Here is a 22,220-nt window from a genome sequence, read left to right as displayed (position 1 = left end):
GTACCGCGCCAAGGGCGGGTGCCGCTCGGCCAAGATGGGCAGGCAGACGGCGGGCGGCGGGCGCAGCATGCAGCGCTCGCAGAGCCGCAGCAGCCTCTCGGCCTCCTTCGAGGCGCTCGCCGTCTACTTCCCCTGCATGAACTCCCTGGAGGAGGAGGACGGAGGTGAGGCGCGGCGCGGCGCGGCCGCTGGCTGGGTCGGGAACCCGGGTGAGCTGCGGGAGCCTTCTCGGATGTTCAGCGTAAGCGCTACCYCCGAAATAAAGTTACCGGCTAAGCTTTAGTTCAGGAGAAAAAATGAGGGAGGGGGTCTGCGCGCCGGCTGCTTCCTGCCAGTGCTTGGGCTTCTTCAGAATTATGCTTTATTATGACATAAATTATAAAGAAAAGCAGATTTGAACAGGTAAAAGYCCTGACCCCGTTTACCTTTTCCTGAGGAACCTCGGTGTAGGTAGACAGCTGTGGTTAGCGCTGCGCATTGTAGTTCTAGCACAGTTCATCTCCGCTCGTAAAAGCTAGTCCAACTGGTAAAGCTATTGCACAATTTCCGTGTATTTGTTGCAGGACCAGAACTTAACAAAGAAAAGAAAGACCGTTTATTTTCTAGATTACAGTGGCAAAAATAGATTTTTTTAAAAAAAGTAACAGTAATGAAAGTAACATTTGGACAACCTGAAAAACAAGATGTTCCAGTTACTATTAAGAACGCATGTGAAGTATGTGTACATATGCTTAAGCCTAGCACCAAATCCGACCTCAGGCAGAACTGTTTCTTCATGAGCTGGTTTTAAAAATATTGTTTTTATAAGGAATATAATTTGTTGTGTTTAAATGTGCTTACATATAGAATAAGTGTATAGTCTTTCTGGCATTCATCAGAAATAATTTAAGATTTTTTATTAATTGAGCATATTTCACCTTTGGTAGATCTTAGCAGTATCGAGATACCTCTGTCTGTACAACGTGAGTAAACCAAAATGTGTGTGCACACAGCTACGTGTGCGTGCAGATCATAATCTGTGTTGAGAACATCTGCATCTGCGCTGATCGCCCTCCCCATCTCAGGCTGGAAGTTCAGAGGCAGCTGTTTGTCCTCAGCCTTCATGTATCTTATTTATACTTGGAGGTGCAACAATCCCTTAAGTTTCTTCCCCATCGTTCTGCTTCCTCTTTCTGTCCTTTCTGAGGAGAAGCCTGGATGTGGTCCCGGGCACGTCCCTTGAGCTCCGTTCCGGGGCCGTCCAGCCTGCCGCTTCCCCCGAATCAGGGAGCTCCTCCCTGGGGCACAGCGTGCTGTCCTTCAGTACTCTCGTCTCTTCCTTGCCTTGGACAGGGAAGTGAACTATGAAATATTGCCAGTAGTCTGCAGGGCAGGCTTTAGAGGGCATCTTGTTTAATCTTTTGATATGCTAATAAACTCCGTTGCTGAAAACAAGTGTTTTTAAAGCACTGAATAGATCTTGAATTATACTAAATGTGCTTAGATTCCCTTTAAAGATTATTTTTCTGTCCAGAACTAGTTGTCTTTTTAGTCCGGAATATTAGTTATAGTAATTGTATCCATCTTGTGTGAAATCCTGTACAATGTTCTGGTCTGTTTTCTTTATTTCTCTAGGAAAAACCTAACTTATTTCTGAGCTGAGATAATGTGTATGTTTAAAAGCATTCACTGGTTTAAAGAAATCTAAAATATATGGAAATCAATAGAGGATAATCTGCTAATTTAAGGTTAATTGAATTATAATACTTTGTTTAGTTTGTGCTGGCAAATTATTTCAACTGAAATGTAAAAGAATATGTATTTTTACTTGTTTCATGGATTTGTGATTTCTGATAGTATTTACATGTAGGCCACACCTGAAAATGTGCAATTCAAATGAAAAAGTAGAGATAGAAGTGCTGTATAGATTTTGTCCAGCTGAGTTTCTAGTTGTGCAACTGAGATTTCYAACATACCAGGTTACTGGGAGAGTGACAGGCATTGTGGCGAAACTCTATTCCCGAGTGTTTTCATGGAGATTATAAAGACAAAAATGCAGTCCAGTTGTTTGGTTGCAAGTCACCTCTGCATGCAAATTGGAATTTATAATCTTCTAATTGCTTTTATGTAATTATGTGTGTGTACTGCCAATGTGCTTGAATGGATGTGGTCCATGCACTCCATTGCTTACGGACTTAATGCTCTTTTTAGAGTTTAATCTGAAAAATTAATGTTTTATCTGAAAAAGATAGATGTTAAGCCTACTTCATAAGCTATCCAGCCTTGAGATTACAATTGTAATTATTTCTGTGTATGACAGATAGGTTAAAAAAGATGCCCTGGTACAGAGGTGATTTTACATTTCCTACTAAATCATGTTTTTAATAAAAATAGAAAACCTGATTTGTTGGGACATTCATTTATGATACTCCCGTGAAAACTTTTGGTCTTTGACTACTGACATGAATACACTGACCCTTAGGTATATCTTTGGATATGAAAGGATGTGAGTGAGAATGTCAAGTTTAGAAGTAATTGAAGAGTAACTCAATAGAATATATTAATAGGAATGATTTTAGATGCCTTTTTTGAATGCCATGAATGATGCCATAAATTTAAATGTCAGTTGATTAAAGGTGGAGACAATTAGTCCCTGATATCCAGGCTGTAACATACTTAGGAAGAGGRGTGGTGGACAGACTGCAGTTTTCTGATTCAGTGGTAGGCCTAGGGAGCTAATGCTGCATGTGGTCCCAGAGCAGAGCAAAATACGTATCTCATCGCATACCCAGTGTTATCAAAGAATTTCTTTTGTGTATTTTGTTTATTGATGGTAAAGGGTCTGGCCTCCATCCTAAGTGTGAACTGGCATCAGGAAGTGGAACAGATTTAAATTACACTTAGAGCTGAAGAGAGGTGTGAGGTGTGGACGTCAAATCAGTACCTATCTGAAATACAGTTGCTCTCGAAGCATCCCAAGCCTCATGGTTTGCCTAATATCCTGACTCTGTTGAAACGAATGGAAACTTCATCATCAAATTCAAAGGACCAGAGAATTAGCACTTAAATAAATTCGTACTGTGACATGTTAGATATCTGCATAGCTATAGTGCAAAATTCTCCAGCACATAAAATATWAAAAAACAGTGGATTTGAGTTTACTAAACTGTCATGGGCAACAGGAGGATGTGATAGAGCAAGTGAATGCTTGCTCTCAAGTTCAACAATATTACTGGAGAAGAATTACAATTATCTAACATACGTTGATACATTGAGAAATGGGACAAAGATTTGGGTAGTGTGTGGTCACTAGAAAGCCTATGTCCTTTTTTATAAGCAGGGCTGTTAACTCACTGCATCCTCAAATTACACTGTCTTATATAGTTTGCTATAATACATTTGCATTACATTGTGGTCTTTTACAGCCACTTCTGATTTGCATTTACACTGAGGTGTTGATATATGCTGTTAAATAGGAGGTTGTAAGGAATGTGGCTATTGAATTGCTACTTCTGTCAAGATCTGTGTACAGAAAGGTGCACTCCAAAAGGAAGTATGGTTCAATTTCATGTCTTCGGTTGCTGAAGTACTGGTTTATTGGGTGGTAATGAAGGATACTATGAAATTAAAGGGGCAAGTCAAATGCTTTGCAGGTGCTGAAGACAATTCAAGAGATATTTTATGATAAATTAATATTTAAATTAATTCAGAAAGAATAGGAAAGCATCTTGGTCTCCCAGTATGCAGGAAAAACAAAAGGCAATTGAAAAAGAAGCCATAGAATTTTCTTCAGCCCAAGACAATCATGCCAAAAATAGCATGAATTAGCTATGTTAGCTGAGGAGAAGATACATCACAATTTTGCATACTGATGCCTACCAGTGGAAGTATCTGAGTGTTGCTACAGGAGTTAAGTAAGAATAGAAACACATTACATGCTGCTATTACCCAGCTGGCAACTATCTATCTATAAAACTTACTTGAAAAGTTGTTTGATCCCACATAGATATCAGCAGGAATGTTGCCACTGACGTTAGTGAGTGAAGGATCAGGCCACAGTTAAATGTATATTTAACTGCTCCGTTGCTCCCTTGAACAGTGTGGTTGGTTTCAGTGGCATTGCTCACACATTAATCATTGCTCCCTGGCAGAGCTGGAATAAAGCCCTGCAGTTCCTCGGTTCTGTTCCTGTGGTTAGGCCACCAGATCACACTGTCCCTATGGAGGTCCCAGTAGACAATAACAAGCAGACAATAATTTAACCAGAAATAGAAAATGGGGGAAGTAGTAACAATAAATTCATTAACACAGTAATTATTACAGGGAACAGAATCCTGCACATGAAGTAGTTATGCTTTAAAATTATCCTCTTAAGAAGAATAAAGGGATAGTAGGAGTATCAGGCAGTGAAGAAAATGAGAATTAACTACATCTTCTTGGGGGAATTGGCCTACTTTTTGGCCTTGGTGGTAAAGACGACCTTGTTTACATGGAGTATTCATAGGCCAAACCAAAGTGGAATATGAARTAAGGATATATTGCCTTGTGGAAAGGATATCAGAGAAAAAAGATAAAGCTTTAAGGACCTTGGGGTCAATTGATGCTTACAGGCCAGATGTGGTCTACTCTGTATCTTCTGCAGCAGTGGGATGGCTCATCTGGAGGGTAAAAAGCACTCTGAAGACAGGATCTAGATGACCTTTAAGTTTATGGTCAATATATTTTTTTTAAAGTTTGCTAYTGGAGCACTACCCCGGGGCTGAATTGAATCTGCCTTTCCATCTGTGCTGTGGGGCTTAGTCTCTCCCACTTCTACTGCCCTCCTGGCTGGTCCCGGAGTGGGGGTGGTGCAGAAGTTACTCCAAGTAGTTGCATCTGCCTTTGCAGCCTCAGATGTTTTTACCAATTACACTCAGATACTGTACTTATAAATGCAGTATAAATGCTAAACTAGATTGCACCTTTTTTWAAAAAAATACAGCCAAGTTAGGACTGTAACTTAAAATATGTACTTTGGGAGTAGCTGGAAAGCCAACAGAGAAAAGTAGAGAAGATTACTGAAGGAAGGACTGACATTCAGTGAAACTGAATTCAGTTGAATTTGAATGTCAATTTGATTGAATTAATATTCAGTACAACCTGGATGACTGAAATGGCCAACAGAGATTTAAAGCTGTATGTCTCTTGCATTTATTATATGTTGTTCTTTTAAGCTTTAACTGCACTGAAGCATATATCCGAATAACTAACAAATAGCTCAGGTGTGGCCATATCAGCAGCAGTGAAGCTGCCGTGTACGACAGGCTTCATCCCTTGTGGTGCCCACACACACCTGAAAAAAACTGTCACGTAGAAAAAATCTACATGCTGGAGTTGTAATTTTCCAATTGCAAGGTCGACGGTGGTGCAGTCAGAGCACTGGAATGCTGCGCTGCCATTGCTCCAAACGGAGAGGTAAATGTTTTAACAGCAGTAGTTTGAAAATGGGTCATTACAGCATGAAATTTGCTCAGAGTTTTGGGAACTGTGGTTATTTAAGTAATTGTATTTGCATAGTATCATTACTCTTCTTAGACAAAGCTAGGAGGAGGAAGTGTTTCTAATTTGTGTAATCTCARTAGCCATCCAACTGCTTGGCACAATCTATCTCATTAAGACCTAATAGAGGGTGCTGAATTGTTTCAACACGCTTGCTACATCATTAAAAAATACTGCACAGATTCTTCTGATAAGGTATGTAATGACCCTAGCTAGGCTAAAAATAAACAAGACTTGGCTAAAGAATGATGTTACTGTCATTGTTAAATATTTAGAATACGTCTCTCAATTCATGTAATATGGAAATCAAAAAAGCAATTTTAAAACCCTCAAAAAAAAAAAATATATATATATATATACATTCTTCACTGCTTAAGAATTGGTATTCTGCTCTTGGCACTGCATAGAATAATTGTTATGAATGAGCACCTGAAATTGCTACACATCCAAAAAGCTGCATGTACGTACAAACATTATAACTCAAAATTGMAATGATGGGTTTTTTAACTTAAGATGGTCATTCTTTGTCATTGGCAAAATCAAATACTACGGTTTTAAAGATTTCTTGTGGTAWAGATAACACACCTATTTAGTTATTCCTTATGTAAGTGGTATAAAATTAGAACGTAATTCCACCAAATTGCTTGCTCTATTTTTTTCCAGCTTGAGGATGAGCCTAATTTCCCATTGCTTTGCACTTTTTGTAGTCATTTAGATGTCTGTACAGGATGTACAAAGTGAAAATAAAATGCTACCGTTCTGACACTTGCACAAAAAATGCAAAAAGTCAGACATATTATATTTGAATTAGAAGAGTAGCTATCTGTRTGGAGATCGTAACTAGTCCAAATRAGAGTTTCCGAAATACTGTTCTTCRGGTAATTTATCGCATGGGACATACAGCTGTGGACTGCAAGGTGAAATTCTTCTTCAGCGCCTCATCTTTGTGTTATTTGATAGCAAGAGTAAGAGGCCTTGGGCAGGCAGGTCCTCAGACTACACTTAGGAAACTTGCGGTTTTATCAGTAATAGGAACAGGGATGTCTAGTACATGGCTGCAAGCAGCTGAGTGGCTGCGCACAGTGTGTCCCTGGTTCAAATCTCACTGTCAGGAACTGTACATTTCTAAGTACAGCAATTAGGGTAATGTAATAATTCTGCATTTACTGTCTACGTCTTTCATGTCCCATCAGAAGTTTTTTTTTTTTTTTTTTTAATCTAGCATTTGAGCCACTTTATGAGCAACAGTATTTTTCCAGGCTAGATTCAAACTTTTGTGGATCTCAGGTTGGAACGATTAATCAAGAGGTAATTTGCTCACTCAGTAAATTTCAGTATAGCTGCTGTCTTGGAAATACATCTTACATAATTTTGAAAACAATATACYTTTTGGACTCTGCGAGTATTCATTTGAAAAAAATAATGTAAACATAATAAGGATGTCCTGATCTTTCTTGGGCCAAATAGATTGTGAAAAATCATAAAAAATAYTTTATTTTCTTTGTTTATAAATTAAAATTTATCATTTTTAAAGTGCATGCTTGATGTTTTGATTTTTCTACTTAAATGTTTTTAGGTGAGTGAGTTTTATATCTCACATGAGCTTTATATTTGTTCTCTCTTTTAATGAGATGCATTAATGCATCATTAGTTTAACTGGACAGTTATAAGGATTGAGTTTGAAAGTAAARAGGCAAAATTTAAGGGTTTTATATAATAAATAGAGATACAAGTACAGTTGTCACTACCAGCGCAAGCAGTATGCAGTTGCAAAAAAGAARGAAAAATGATCTATTCTGAAATATCAAGAAGAAAACTTGGGTTTTATGTATGGCAACAGGAGCCTTCTCTGTTTCAAGTTGTACTGAGAAGTATGCAGTTCCATCATGTATTTACAAATGTCACCCACTATATTAAAGCTGTGATCAAAATCTATCATCAACTTCTATAAAATTATCTGCCCAGAAGCCAGTTTGTTATTAAAGAGTCAGAGCAAGCAATCAGAAGAGAAGCAGAAATCCCAATGGGTGGTTGTAACCTAGACAGTAACACCACACACCCAGGCAGGGGAGCTCATTTAGTTTTGCTTCCCTGGGATTGCTCCTGGAGCATCCATATCTACTGTCAGGGAAGGTCCTTGGTCAGGAGACTGACTGGGCAGCAAACTTCCTGGCTGTGGTTCCCGATAAATCCAGTTGAGGTTTCCAGGGAGAGCTACATAGTACGGGTTTTGAAATCCAGTTGTAAGCTGTCACAGACAACTGCTTGCCATTTTTCCATAWCTATCTGTGTAAAGCAGCATGTTCACTAGGTGATTCTGTCTGAATAATAATACAGGTGGTACAGGGATTTTTAGGAACGTAGAAGCAACTATTGTTAATGCCACAGTCTTGGAAAAATATGTCAAAAACTTCTGGGATCCAGTGTTGAAGAGCTTACACTGATGCCCCATTGAGACAAAAGCAGCTTCAGCTGTTTGGTACTCTTAAGAAATTGCTGGAGGATCAATTAGGACTGGCAGAAGAATGGGCAGCAGCACAGCCGTGAAATTTAAGTGGCAGAAAACAACTTTAAATGCAATAAAAGGTGGAAGAGAACTGGGAGCAGGTGTCTGCCTTCAACCACAGCGTTATGTGGGAGCATAATAAACTGACTTTATATCATGCAGCCACAACAAGCCGGGGAGATCGTCTCTGGATTGAAAATGTGACTAGCTCTGCCATGAAAGGGGAATAAAGCAAGGAGAAAAGATGCTGTGGTCTGCTCAGAGCTTATGACCTCTTTCTGTCCCCTGGGCAGCAGAGATTCACGATGTCTGCCTTTTGGGTCCCATATAGGGGAATTCATCAGATATGAGACCTGAGAGCTACTACATCAGCTTTTAGCCTAAAGTTGGAGCCACAGTGTTGCTGCTGATCGTTTCATTCAGATGTGTGTTACCTTAATTAACCAAGCTTCCAGTATGGTCAGAGGGAAGAGAGGGCAGGAAACAAGAGGGTCCGGGGCAAGAGTGGAAAAGTATTTCTTGACTGAAAGGAAAGAAATAGTGATGCCTCCCAAGAAATTTAAAAATCTTTTCTGACAAGAACCTGCAAGGCAGGGTATACAGGAAAATGCTTGGTTACCTGAAAATGCAGAGTAGCAAACACAATAAATTGAGGGAAAATTCACCTCCTGTAGCATGGCCAGGGGACGTGGCCTCTCCTCCCAACATCTTTTCATTCTCAAGCTTAGTGTATATTATGTGCAGGGAAAGGCACATGTCTTTTGGGCAGCTATTCCCTTCCTTCCTGTAAGACAGGACTTCCTGGAGGATTTGGGAAGCCCTGGCATAGTGCCGATGCAGGCTGTCTTAAGCTTGTCTTAGCTCTTTCAGACATTTCAAACCTGAGGGCTTTCATACTGCTGTGCTTTCGTACTGAAAGCAGCACTGCTTTTAGGCTAACAGAGCAGGCCATTACCATGCCAGTCTGAATTTTTAGGTGTTTTATATTCACATATTCATGCAGCAGGGACTGGAACCCAGGTCGTCCCTCCTTCCTTGCAATGCCTTTCCCACTGGTTATGATTACTGCCAGGCCTTCCTGATGCTCTTTGGGCTTCATAAATATATCATGCATTGTGAAAAAATTTCCTCAGAAAAACTGTAGCAGAAAAGTGTATAATCCGGGGTCTAGCACTGTCTTTTGTGAATGGATTAGATGGGCTCAAACAGAGGTGACAGTAGAATCTGCATTTCCCATGTCCTGCTTAAATCAGTAGATCCTATCCTGTCTGTTGATTGGGGTCTCTGGGTGATGCAAGGAAAGAAACAACTCACCTGCAGCTTCCAGCAGTACTTAGAAAAGAGCTAAATGCCTGGTTCGGTATGGCCAGAACTTGGGCTCTTCTGGACAACAAATTGTACGTCTGCAAGGGAATTTGAGACCTAACCTGCCACCCTTTGCTTAAGTGAGATCAAATGTTCAGACTTTGCGTAATGATTTTATTTAACAYGTTCTTAATGTGCCCAGAAGCAGATCGCTGGATTCTTAAGGAGCTTCACTCTTGCAAAATAGTCACTTACAGATGGCTTGGTCTCTTTGTGGCTCTAACTCCTGAGTTCAGATGAAAATACTGCGCTCATTTTCACGCAGCCCTTTTGGTGGGGCAGGGAGAACAGAGAAGAARTGGCACCTCACGCATGCAGGTGTCCCCTAAATTCTGAAGCCCTGGTTGCTCTGTACTGAGGACAGGTCCAAGCAAGAGGACGCGTACCGCCTGCRAACTGGCATAACCGCTTTGCCTCTGCCTGCCCCAGTGCCTCTCCTGCGGTCTGTGCCGGATGGCGAGCAGCTGGGGCAAGCACCTGCTGAGAGCCCTGGCTGGGCCCCGCTGAGGCCCTGCTCGCCCAGCGGCATCCCGGGTCCCAGAACGTAATCTCTCCTCTTCACTGCAGTTTTCAACTTACGCTCATCTGATRTTTAAGAGTGTATCATCAGTGGTTTTGCACTCCTAAATTGCAAGTGATTTGGACTCAAAGTTTTGGGAATAAATAATTCCATATGTAATTTAAAAAATATGGCCTGTAGAGTCTGTTTGCAGTAACCATATTAGTTAAATTACCAGTGTGATTAACTACAAGAATGAATGTGCTTTCATAAATGCCAAAGCAATTATTTCTTGTAATTTGTTCCATTCCTTGTGATATGGCCACAAGAATCTGAACTAGCATTTTCTCAGATAATATATTCCATATTTTATGAAGAGGACCTGAGAGAAATTTCTTATTTCTAGGGCAATTAATTGATACTAATTTGGAGAAAATCTATTCTTCATTTGATTTTTGGTAAATAGTACGAAAAATCATTTTCAGTATAGGTTAGCAGCATACTTAGCAAAAAACTGAGCTCTCTAATTTCTGCATCCTTTCATTTCAGGAATTAAAAAACTGTAAGTGAAGTGAATGTGTATGTATAAATATTTTATGGTTATAAATCCAAACTGCCACCTTTACAGTGATGTCAGGTACACCAAGTTAGGTTGTAGATATGTGTTTACTACTGTATTAGTGCCAGATCCATCCCCAGGTTATTTATCTATCTAGAAATTAACATTAYCTCAGTTGGACTTATTTGGCTCTATGTTTACTTTTGAAACTGATTTTGTGAAATGAGCTGTCTTAAAAGAACAACGTTGAAATTATTACTGATTTGTTCCTTTTTGGCTGGATCCTGTGCAGAGCGCAGCCATACAGCTAGCTGATTCAACACAACTGAGGAGGAAGATTACATTTCTAGCAAGGGTTGGAAAAAATAGCGTGGTTTGGAATGGTAAGACCTTCAGCCAGATCTTCCGCCAACTGCAGCGTGAAAGCCTGGYGCTGGAGGCTATTTCTCGGTGTACCTGCCTTGCATTTTCATTGCCACTAGTTGCCTTTCATTGCCTTTTAAGTATTTCAGTCCTGAATTTATGAAACATGAGTTATGATTCATATAAATATTGTCTTTTTAAAAATTGTGTGATGAATTGTGTGATTATCTGGAGTACAGTGTCCAGTTCTGGGCTCCCCAGTCCAAGAGAGACATGGAGCTACTGGATGGAGTCCAGCATAGGGCTACAAAGATGATCAGAGGGCTGGAGCATCTGCCCTATGAGGAACGGCTGCGAGAGCTGGGCCTCTTCAGCCTGGAGAAGAGAAGACTGAGGGGGGATCTTTACAATGTCTACAAATAACTTAAGGGAGAGTGTACAGAGGATGGGACCAAACTATTTTCAGTGGTTCCATGCAACAGGCACAACCACAGGAAGTTCTGCCGAAACATGAGGAAGAACTTCTTCACTGCGAGAGTGATGGAGTGCTGGACCAGGTTGCCCCGAGAGGTTGTGGAGTCTCCTTCTCTGGAGATCTTCAAGGCCCACCTGGATGCAACCCTGTCTACCATGCTGTAGGTGACCCTGCTGAGCAGGGGGGTTGGACTAGATGATCTCCAGAGGTCCCTTCCAACCTCAACCATTTTGTGATAATATTGATTTATTACATTTTCTTAGGGACCAAAGTATTGCTCGTATTGTGGACAATAAAATGTGGTTATTTCTTATTCATATTATTTCTTATCAGTTTAACCAAGCTTAATCTGAAAGAATACTTACTCATCTCTAAAGTGGTAGTTCAGGAATGTCCGTGAGCTGAGRCTTCTTCTATATCTCTATTCCAAATTACTGTTCTTGCTGTTAAAATCTTCAGCTCTTGTTTCAAGAAGCATCAACATCATGATTAGTAGCCTTATTGCTGAAAGGTCAGATCTTTCTCTTTTGAGACCATCAGAGAGCTCTGCCTATTTCTTTTGAACACTTGAAAATAGTTATTTACATAGCTGCCTTTCAGCACCCGTTCTTWCAGCAAGGATCAAAATAATGCGAGATTAGGATTCGTGCTTATACAAAAGTTAGGTTTAGTGTGTGTTTTTAACTGTTGTCCTATTTTAATGTGAACCAGAGCACTTACTTCGGTTCAAATTAATATGGGAAAGTAGAATGGCTTAAAGGTATGAGATAGAAGATTGCTAACAACAGCCAGTGAAATATCTGTCTCTGTGAAGACTTGAATGGCAGCTGCACTAATTCTACCATAATTTCTCAGTAAATTGGTATACAACAGATGTGTAGATTTTTATGAATATTTAGTTAAAGTCAAGGTATACAGAAAAAAAAATCTTCCTTACTAATTAATAAAAATTACTGTATTCTCCTTTGTATATCACATATTCAAATTTGTCTCAAACCCCAAAATCTTGTGAAGGCATAAGGATGTGAAAACTGGAGGAATCATGCAAGATGGTGATGTCCTGTTACGTTTTTATGAGAGGATTCATGTTTGCAATAATGAACAGAAAATGATGGCATTCAGTGGAACTGAACAAAAATGGATGCTAATTAATCAAAAAAGCACTTAAAATAGGGAGAAATATCCTGTAGCARTACCTTAATGAAAAGAGGATGGAGCCTCAGGAGCTGTGCGCTTTTCATACAAAACCATAACACRGTGTGCTCTTTCTGCCTAAGTATAGCACAGTTTTTCCAGGCAGATTTGTGGGAATATTTCTGTGATCTGAGTGGATTTTAGATGAACTTGGGACCAGTGTTGGAAGTCAGCTGCCATCTTTCATTARTTTAATATAGATTATAAAAACAGCAGAGACTTGGAACATTGCAACCCAACAGAAGTGAAATTATTGACTTCTGCCCTTCATTTTTCAGATGTCATATTGGGYTTGTATCCTTTTTATTTGTATTTATTGTACCAGAAATTGATGGGCATACTATAAGTAGTTTTCATGCAGTGAAAAAATGATTTTGCTCTGTTGGGTACTAAAGTCATGTGGGTAACTGAAGTTCCAGAACAAARTTACTACTTCTGTTATTTCTTATATACATTGTAATGATTAAAAGTTATGGTCTTAAGGAATATATTGAAAACTTGTAAGGAGCAATGATGTGATCTGAATCATTCATGATGCTGATATGAAAGTGTCTCGTTACTGCTAATACTGCAGTGYTATTAAACATTCTTTGACAAGGGGTTAGTGGGTTTTTAAGGTGTTTGGGGTATCTCTTTCCCACTTTGCTAAAATTCCTGTGTTCCTTATCTGATCTGCTTTAACTGGAGGGACTGAGATCTATTTCTGCAGGACTTCAACCTTGCTGTAGCCTGTAGGACAGAGTGACCCTGAGTGGGGACATGGAAACATGTTCCCTCCTCCTGTTCCTGTCCGAGGGTACAGTGCCTCTTACTCTAACTCAGCCCTGATGCTCACTCATTCTCCTTGGGATATCAGACAGGACAATATCCTCCTCCCTTGCTCATTTTCATTCCAAAATCCACATGCCCAGCAGTTCTTCTGTTTCCTGTTGATGAGGCAGAGGAGGAGAAAGGGTAGCAGAGTCTACATAGACTGCAGAAGAGGGCTAGTCCCTTGATATCTGTAAGATCTTGGATATTGCTGTACTCTTAGTGTATCAATATTTAAGAATTCTAGTATCATTTGGTGTCATGTCCATTTAGAATTACTACTTTTTTATAGTGTCATCAGTATATCACACATCTGTGTGCTGAGGTTAGGATTTTTTATCCACTAAGCCAGTATAAGAAATTAGAATGCAGAATTCTCTGCACCATCGCAGGAAATAAATAGAATTTTAAACCAGAAATGACATGGAATAACCATCTTATTCATGGCAGAAAGAAATTGAGACTTCATTCCATTTTGTTCTTGGCTTTTTTTTGATGGGTCTTTCAATATGTGTTCTAGTTGAGGTCTTGATCAAAATCCCTACACTAAAATGCTGTTACATTACTTCTTGAGTATTTTTCTCTTATCTGATACCCTATCTGTCACTCTGCTGTCTATAAAACTAAAATTAAAATATGTAAGCAGACACAATACAATGATTGCTAATCTTGGAGGTAGACATAAAGTTTCATATTGTGCATAAAATTCAACACATATTTTATTTTTAGATATTAAATAAAACCAGGTAATGTAATGGGAGGAGGGGGAAGGAAGAAAGAAGAATAGGCAAGAGTTCTTAATTTGTTGTGTGCTGTCTTCACTAATGGATGTCTGTAACTTAATTTAGCAAATAATGACCAGATGTTTTTAAATCAAATAATTCAGCTGAATTAGAACATTCCTCAAACGCTACAGGTTTTGACATAATGGTAATATTTTCATTGAATTCCTAAGAGGGATGTATTCATTCTGAGAAAATATATTTTAAATACACAAGAGTATGGCTACTGTAAATCCAGTTACCTCTGCAAGCAGACTGAACACTGAAGAATTTGTGTTTTGTGTATGCTATCTGCCCTTAAAAAGCAGAACTAAGTTATTTAAAGGATCAGCGATGGCTATTCTACTTTCCTATTATTAAAATTTCTGTATTTTAAAACGCAAGATTTGGTATAGATCAATAATTTCTTGCTTTGACTTGTTTCTGCAATGTGGAGTGATTGTTTATTATCTATATTAMTGCGTTGTGCTGTTCTGTCTGAACRTAAGAAAACATTCTCACTGGGAAGGTGGTCAAACACTGTAGCAGGTTGCCTAGAGAAGTTGTGGAGTCTCTATGCTTGGAGATATTCAAAATCTGGCTGGACGTGGTCTTGGGCAACCTGCTTTAACTGACCTTGCTCGAGCAGCAGGGTAGGACCAGATGATCTCCAGAGGTGCCGTCCAACCCCAGCTGGTCTGTGATTCTGCAGAAACACTCTGTTATTGTAGCATGTTATCACAAAGACTTGTGTTCTGTTTCTCCAGAAGCGGGTGGCAAGAAGCTGCGGAGCACTGTCCAGAGGAGCACTGAGACAGGGCTGGCTGTGGAGATGAGGAACTGGATGACACGTCAGGCCAGCCGGGAATCTACAGACGGGAGCATGAACAGCTACAGCTCTGAGGGAAAGTAAGCAAAAGTTACTACTGATACTCTTACCTGACATTTCTCCGCAAAACTGATTGCTGAACAAGAGTGAGGTGAATGCTGTAGTTCCTGTTCTCTCGGGATTCCCTTCCTGACTTCATGTCATTTGAATACAGACCAAGTCTAAACTTTCTCCTGTATCTGAAAGAGTTTCCCATTTTTTGTATGGGTAGTACAACGATCATTCCTGCAGCACCACGTTAAAGACACTTGGGAGGTCAGATGGGAGCAGGAGTTTGGTGGGAGTGGAGGCAGGTATAGTGGCATATGTCAGTCACAATAAAAGGACACTTTCTGTTCAGCAGACCTCTACCTTCAGGTACATCTCCTAGTGTATTTCCGGAGAGCTGAAATGTCTTCCATTTCCAGATGACCTTCGCTTGGTTCAACAGTTTATCAAAAATGGTGAAGAAGTGATCTAAGTAGAAATACCAAACTCCAGTGTATTTTAATTTCACATATTATGCTTTTCTGAAAGGCCCRAGTTGAAGACCTTTAAGATGCTTCCAACAAAAATCTTACTGTGAATAGATTTATTTGTGRTATTCAGAGCCCTTGGACAACATATCTGCTCTGGACAGTACACCTTACAGTGCTGGTGTCAAAGCAGATGCGTTTTACGTGCTTGAGATGGACATTTATTTATGGTCAGTCATTACAAATTACACTAGTTTTGCCTCTTTCTCTTTTCAATGATCATCTAGAAAATTACTATTTTTCACAGGAAGTTATTGACCAGATAGTTTCTGTGARTAATTGTTGCCTTGAAATGTTTCACAGATAATTTATGGCAAGATTTCAGAACCTGAATTTTAAGTTACTTGGTTATTTGCCACAATTAATTTCGATTCCATTATTGAATATGTGTCATTGTTAAAACCATTTTTAGAAAAATATTCATAATGAATGTTCACTTAAAATTTGTTTTTATAAACAGTGATCAATATTCAGTCTAACATAATATTCAGTGTTTCACTGAATACTCTTGACATTCAGCCACTGAGTTCACATTGACTGAGAAACATTTCCTGAGAAATTTTACTCTTGTGTAACTAAATTACTGCTAAGGGCCTGTATTAGTATCTTATTGAACTGATCTCATGTGAATACTGCAGTAATTAACATTCGTCCTTGATATATTGGGAAAAAGGAGGATGATGGAAAAATATTACTGTGGAAATTAAAAACTGTGAGGATTAGTGCTTCCTTCACCTGTTCAGTTATGTGCTGGAGGCCAAATTGCTGAAGACCAAATAGCTACTTGTTGAACACTAAGAGATTTTGAAAATTACAGTAATTGGCTTGCAATCTTGTCAGTGCAAATAAGTTCCTTATAAGCACTGGTACCAATAAGTATAAATGCTAAAGGCAAAAAAAAAAAAGAAAAGAAAAAATGGATGAATTCCAGTTTATTTGTTGATTTTGTGCAATATTATCTTTTAGTTTGATTTTCCCTGGCGTGAGGTTGGCCGCAGACAGCCARTTCAGTGATTTTCTGGATGGACTTGGTCCTGCCCAGCTTGTAGGGCGACAGACTTTGGCCACGCCATCCATGGGTAAGCATTTATGTCCTGCAGATGCAATATCTTTGACTGAGTCTGGTAATTAGAACGCAGAAACGAGCTAGATTCTAATTCTTTAAATACTGTCATGTGATTTTGGGCAATTCAGTTAAAACCAAAACTATAACATCAAGTTCAACCCAAACCGAAGGGAGGGTGTCAAGGGGATGGGCTAAACTMTTTTCAGTTGTCCCATGTGAAAGGACAAGAGGAAGCGACACAAACTGAGCCACAGGAAGTTCCGCCTGACCATGAGGGGGAATTTCTCCCCTGTGAGAGTGTCAGAGCCCTGGAACAGGTTGCCTGGAAAGGTTGTGGAGTCGCCTTCTCTGGAGATACTCAAAACCTGCCTGGATGCAACCCTGTCCAACCTGCTCTAGGTGACCCTGGTTGAGCAGGGGGGTTGGACTAGATGATCTCCAGAGGTCCCTTCCAACCTCAACCATTCTGTGATTCTGTGATTCTGTAACTGATTATAATCATGGGTTCTCATTAGGACACTCAGAAGTAGAAAGATGCGTTGAAAAATTAGTTGTTTATCTATTCTTCTTTAGTTTTCTCATCTTTAAAATGTGGCTAGTGGGACCAACCTTTTCTCTGAATCATTTTTTGTACTTTTTTTTAGAACTAGAACCATGGTGAAAAGAGATTTCAAACAATTTTACAGAATTATGTTGTAATAATTCCCTTGCTGCCTGTATTTCTCTGGAATTCCTGAGACAAAAAGAGATACAATTTCAAGTGATTGAGGCAGAGAGAAAGGAAGATAAAATGTTGTTTGCGGGGTTGTTTTTGTTTTTTGTAGTGTGTACTAATGTAAATAGCAATGAAAAGGCTAAGTCTTAAATTATCTAGTAGTGTTAAAATCCTGATCACCTTTGCTGGTATAATGCAAGAGAAAAGTCATCACATACTCACTGTCGACCTTTCTATACCTATTAGTGTGATTAAATATTTCTGATTTACAATGCCAAGTTTTCTTTTTCTTTTCTAGGAGATATCCAGGTGGGAATGATGGACAAGAAAGGACAGCTGGAAGTTGAAATAATCCGAGCTCGTGGCCTTGTTGTAAAACCAGGTTCAAAGACACTGCCAGGTAAGAAATAAGCAACATGAATAAAATTCTACCAAAAAACCCCAACAACAACAACTCCCTTCCCCCAGCTTCTCAGGCTTTCCTGTTCAACTTAAGTAAACAGAACTCTTTTAGCAAATACACATAACAGATTATAATATAGTACGTTGAAATGTGAAAATACACTGAAGTGGTATAAAAGCTTGCAGTAAATACAAAAGATCATATTAAACATTTATATTTTCCAGGAGCATTTTAAATTTCAGGAGAAAAAAATTGTCAGACTCTGTCTTCTGCACCAGAAGACACTGAAGTTATTTTAGTAACAGCAAATGGTTATGGGGCGGAAGGAAAGATGTGTGCTGAAAATGTGATATAGGAGTCTTAGGGGGAAAAGAGAGAATTAACAAGATGTGTGGAATAGGAACCTACTCTGAAAAGTAGACCAGTACTTGATATTTACTCCTTATTTTATAGTTGGATGTCCTATCGCACTGTATGAAAAGGACAATATAATGATATTTTTAGCAAGCTCTTCTGCCAAAATAGAAATGGTGTCAGTCTTTTCTCCACTGATTTTCACCTTGTAGATTATTTTAAATTATTAACAATTTGGAACTTTGATCCAAATCTCACCAAAGTCAATGCGAGTAATTCATTTACTTAACATYTAGTATTTTGCATACCGAACAGTATAGGGATACTATGTATAGGAGTATCAGACTTTTCCAGGTCAAAATCTGAGTTATTTCATGGCAAAAGAATAACATAAAAAAAAAAAACAGATAGAAATTATACCGAGGAGATAAAGTAAATAAAACGCATAGACACTTTGCATGTTAATAAATGCTAATATTGTTGGTGAAGATTTGTTCATATAAGTGCTAAATGGCAGATTTTAGCATATGGTGATAGAACATTGCATCTTTTATGCAAAAATCTGGTCGTACATATCCTTTACTTACTGTCCTTTATTTTCTTTCCTTCTAAGCACCGTATGTAAAGGTGTATCTATTAGAGAATGGAGTCTGCATAGCCAAAAAGAAAACAAAGGTAGCAAGAAAAACGCTGGAACCGCTTTATCAGCAACTTCTATCATTTGAAGAAAGTCCCCAAGGAAAAGTTTTACAGGTAATTTGCATCAGTATTTTTCTGCACCTGCAGACATGCCACCCGTACGGTTCTCTCTGAATGAGCTTCAAACTTCCCTGCTTTGTTTGGCAAGTACTGCTGTTTCAAACACTTGTTGGGCACTTAAAAGTCATACAGCAACATCACTTGATGAGTAGCAAGTACTAAGTGCTGAGCAAAAGTTAGCTCCAGATTATTTACTCTGTACTGTATGTGTGGGCTCCTTAGCTTGCCTGGCTTTCTTTAGTATGGATAGTTACTCAGTTACTGCCCAAGTCGCTTCTGCAGCTGCATCATGGTAAAATACGCAGAGTTAAACTATGTCAGCAATCAAATATTCCGTTCCTTGCTCTAAGTAGAGGCTTTTGAAGAATTTCAGCTTTCATAGTTTTTCCTGAAACTTTTCTGTTTTCTTGTGTTTCCTTCGCTAACAGATAATTGTTTGGGGAGACTATGGACGTATGGATCACAAATCCTTTATGGGAGTGGCACAGATACTTTTAGATGAACTGGACCTGTCCAACATGGTGATTGGGTGGTTCAAACTTTTCCCTCCTTCTTCCCTAGTAGACCCAACTTTAGCTCCTCTCACTAGAAGAGCCTCTCAATCATCTCTTGAAAGTTCAACGGGACCTTCGTATGCTCGCTCATAGCAGCTGTGAAACTGTTGTCATAGCAACCAGCGTTACAAAAAAAAACAAAAAAATTACAGGTCGCAAACCCTGGTAACACTGCATGCTTAATGTTGTGTCTTCTGAGCCTGTTTCTAGGGCTACAAAGCGATCCTGTGTTCTCAAGGAAGTTGCACACATTGTGCCCTATGGAAGGCCCTCAGGTGAAGGACTGACGCCGTAGCGAACTGCCCGGTTTGGAGTTCAGGGACACTGAGTTTTGGTCCAATCCGAAGCCATGGACTAAACTAAAAGATTCAATCTGTTTCATGCAACAAAAGTCCTTTTCAATGGCATATCTATTTTGTTGCTCCTGTTTCTTTATTTGTCTGCCCTCCCCCATCCTGAAGCTTGGTTATGCCACAGAAATGGAGTTTCCCTCCCGTGAAGCCATGTCACGAGTCAGTGGATTTGCGGACATTGGCAGAGCAGTGGAAGAATATAAGGACGCTGGAAAAGTCAGCTGTCATTTGCAACAGTTACCTGAGATCCGAAAACTCTCCATACTGGAAAGGTTCAAGACTTAAAAGTGGCAGGCTTCATAGCTCCAGCTATAGTTACAGTGAAACCCCAGATGCGATGGACTCTCTGAAAAATAAAAATCTGTGGATATACTGTACTGTATGAAATTAAAGAAACTTTTTTGCATGGACACAGATTTAGCTGAACACTTAAATTATTTTCTTGGGGCTGCAACTTGCAAAAAAAAAAAGAATAAATCAGCCATTTTCAACAATTTATATTATTTTTAAAAATAAATTTCACTAGTGCATGGTTTTAAAGGGAAGAGAATGCAACAGGGTGATACAAAGACACACCACGTTTATCATTCTTTAAATCAGTCATGGTCTGTATTTTTGCAGACGTATATTAAAAATAATTTCTAGCAAATATTTAAAATTCTGTTTATGTGACAAGAAATAAGTGTAATATATTAAATTTATTTAAATGTAAAAGGTACAAGCCTTGTAAAGTTCAACATAATGTGCAAATTTTACACTTCTTTTACCTCCTTCTTTCTCTGTCTCTTCTCCAATCTCCCTTCTTCCTTTTGCTCTTTTTCCCCCCTACCTCCCAGGATGATCATCATATTCTAAAATGGCTACCTTTTGACTTATTACTCTCTTATGCCCCATATTTGGTTCAGGGTTGCAGATTGTTCTGCATTTCTGGATTATTTGAGAAAAATATTGTTTAAGAACTTTCTTTTTTTTCAAGCATGTTGAAAAGGATTTTGCAACATGGCTTGGGAGTACATCAATGTAATTCAGCATGTATTTGATAAAAAAGATATTTGAACTTTTTGCAATTTATTGTACAGTGCATGGTAACTTATTTTCATTTTTTCTCACCTTCAAATTGAATTCTACAGCAAAATACTGGAATCATATGGCCATTGTAAAATGTCGTCAATAAATTTGTTTTCAGCACCAGCATCATTCATTCAAGGGTTGAACTATCATTTCTTGAAGGTTTGGGAAAGAAGAAAAATTAAGTAAATGATTGATTTTTTAAGAAATAAATTTAAACAATTTTATTTGCACTAAACCAAATAAATTGCTACATTCTTGGGTTTATAAAAACAACAAAAGGTTACTAATTCTTACAGTTCTTCTGCTGTACAGTTCAATTTTCATGGACTACGTTTGTGTTAGCAAAGATATAATTTGGTAATATCAGTCAGAAAAATGTCAATCTTTGGTTCATAAAATAGCCTTAAAGAAAGTTTATCAGTACCTCTCTAAGAGTTACTTATCACCATTACTAGAACCCAGAGTGCAGGCAACAGAGCTTCAAAACCTGTTTTCCGTAGCAGACAGTAACTACCATTGGGTGGTGCTGCAAGTTCAAGCTTCTCATTTAATCACATTATTTAAAGGGAATGTAACTGGCTAACATTTAATAACAAAATGTCCCATTTTTGTGGGTCTTTATATGCCTTTAATACCTACTTAAGGTTTAATGTTGAAACCTTGCAATAATTTGTGAAATATATATCACATCCAACTTTAAGGCCACACAGAATTATTCTGATTTCATTTGAAAATCTATTAATGTTTCCCATTAAAAAATTGTACAAGCCTCTTCAGAGGGCGAAAGTAATAATAGTGTCACTTAAAATGCCTTTTTTCTTTGTGCAATATCATATAAATCAAGATTGTGTCTTGTCTTCAGAGATTATATAATGGATTATTGTTAAGCTAATGGACAGACTGGTAAACATTATATTTATGGAAATAATTTAGACACCTGTCTACCAGCAAACAAATAAGTAATACCAACATGCAGTCAACAGTATCCCCTACGATTACACAAAAATGCATAACCATTTTCCTGGAACTGTGAGTTGCACTCACACATTCTTGTATGCATAGTGCTGTATAAATTATTTCAAAATTTAAAATCAAGGACATGACGCATGGAAGGTTTGTACATACTTGTCATTATGCAGTATTTATTTTAAAAGAATTATTGTATTTTTTTTTTTAATTTTCACACGTCTGCAACTCTACTTATGGTTTAGTCATGTAAATAGCACTATTCCAGTGATCACTGCTGTCTTGTACATAGTTCGTTTTAAAAAGTTAAAAGGAACTACAGTCGGGGGAAAAAAAAAGGGGCAGACTAGGCCTGTAATGAACACCAACCAGTGTAAATCAAATTCATTCTGGTGATGGTATTTAACACTTTAAATAAAACGTTTTCTTTACAGACGTTGTGCGCGGCGCTCTGTTTCTGTCCTCGCGCGCGAGGCCGAGGGGCGGCGAAGCTCCGGCGGGTGCCGGCGGCCGGGCCTCGGCGCCT

The 22,220-nt window shown here is 38.7% G+C and overlaps 1 protein-coding gene across 1 annotated transcript; it reads left to right on the top strand.

Annotated features, from left to right (window-relative positions):
- The first annotated feature begins 34 nt into the window (after window positions 1-34).
- On the top strand, window positions 35-20,375 carry LOC146589409 (regulating synaptic membrane exocytosis protein 4-like). The gene is made up of 6 exons (XM_085316310.1): window positions 35-164; window positions 14,817-14,958; window positions 16,420-16,532; window positions 17,533-17,634; window positions 18,605-18,744; window positions 19,179-20,375. Exons 1-6 carry the CDS (start codon window positions 35-37, stop codon window positions 19,395-19,397), a joined length of 846 nt encoding a protein of 281 aa, XP_085172436.1. The 3' UTR covers window positions 19,398-20,375.
- The last annotated feature ends 1,845 nt before the right edge of the window (window positions 20,376-22,220 follow it).

The sequence above is a fragment of the Rhea americana genome, unplaced genomic scaffold (genome assembly GCF_003343005.1).
Source record: "Rhea americana isolate MKP2758 unplaced genomic scaffold, rheAme1 scaffold_46, whole genome shotgun sequence".
Classification (NCBI taxonomy): domain Eukaryota; kingdom Metazoa; phylum Chordata; class Aves; order Rheiformes; family Rheidae; genus Rhea; species Rhea americana.
This window is presented reverse-complemented; position numbering and strand designations above follow the sequence as displayed.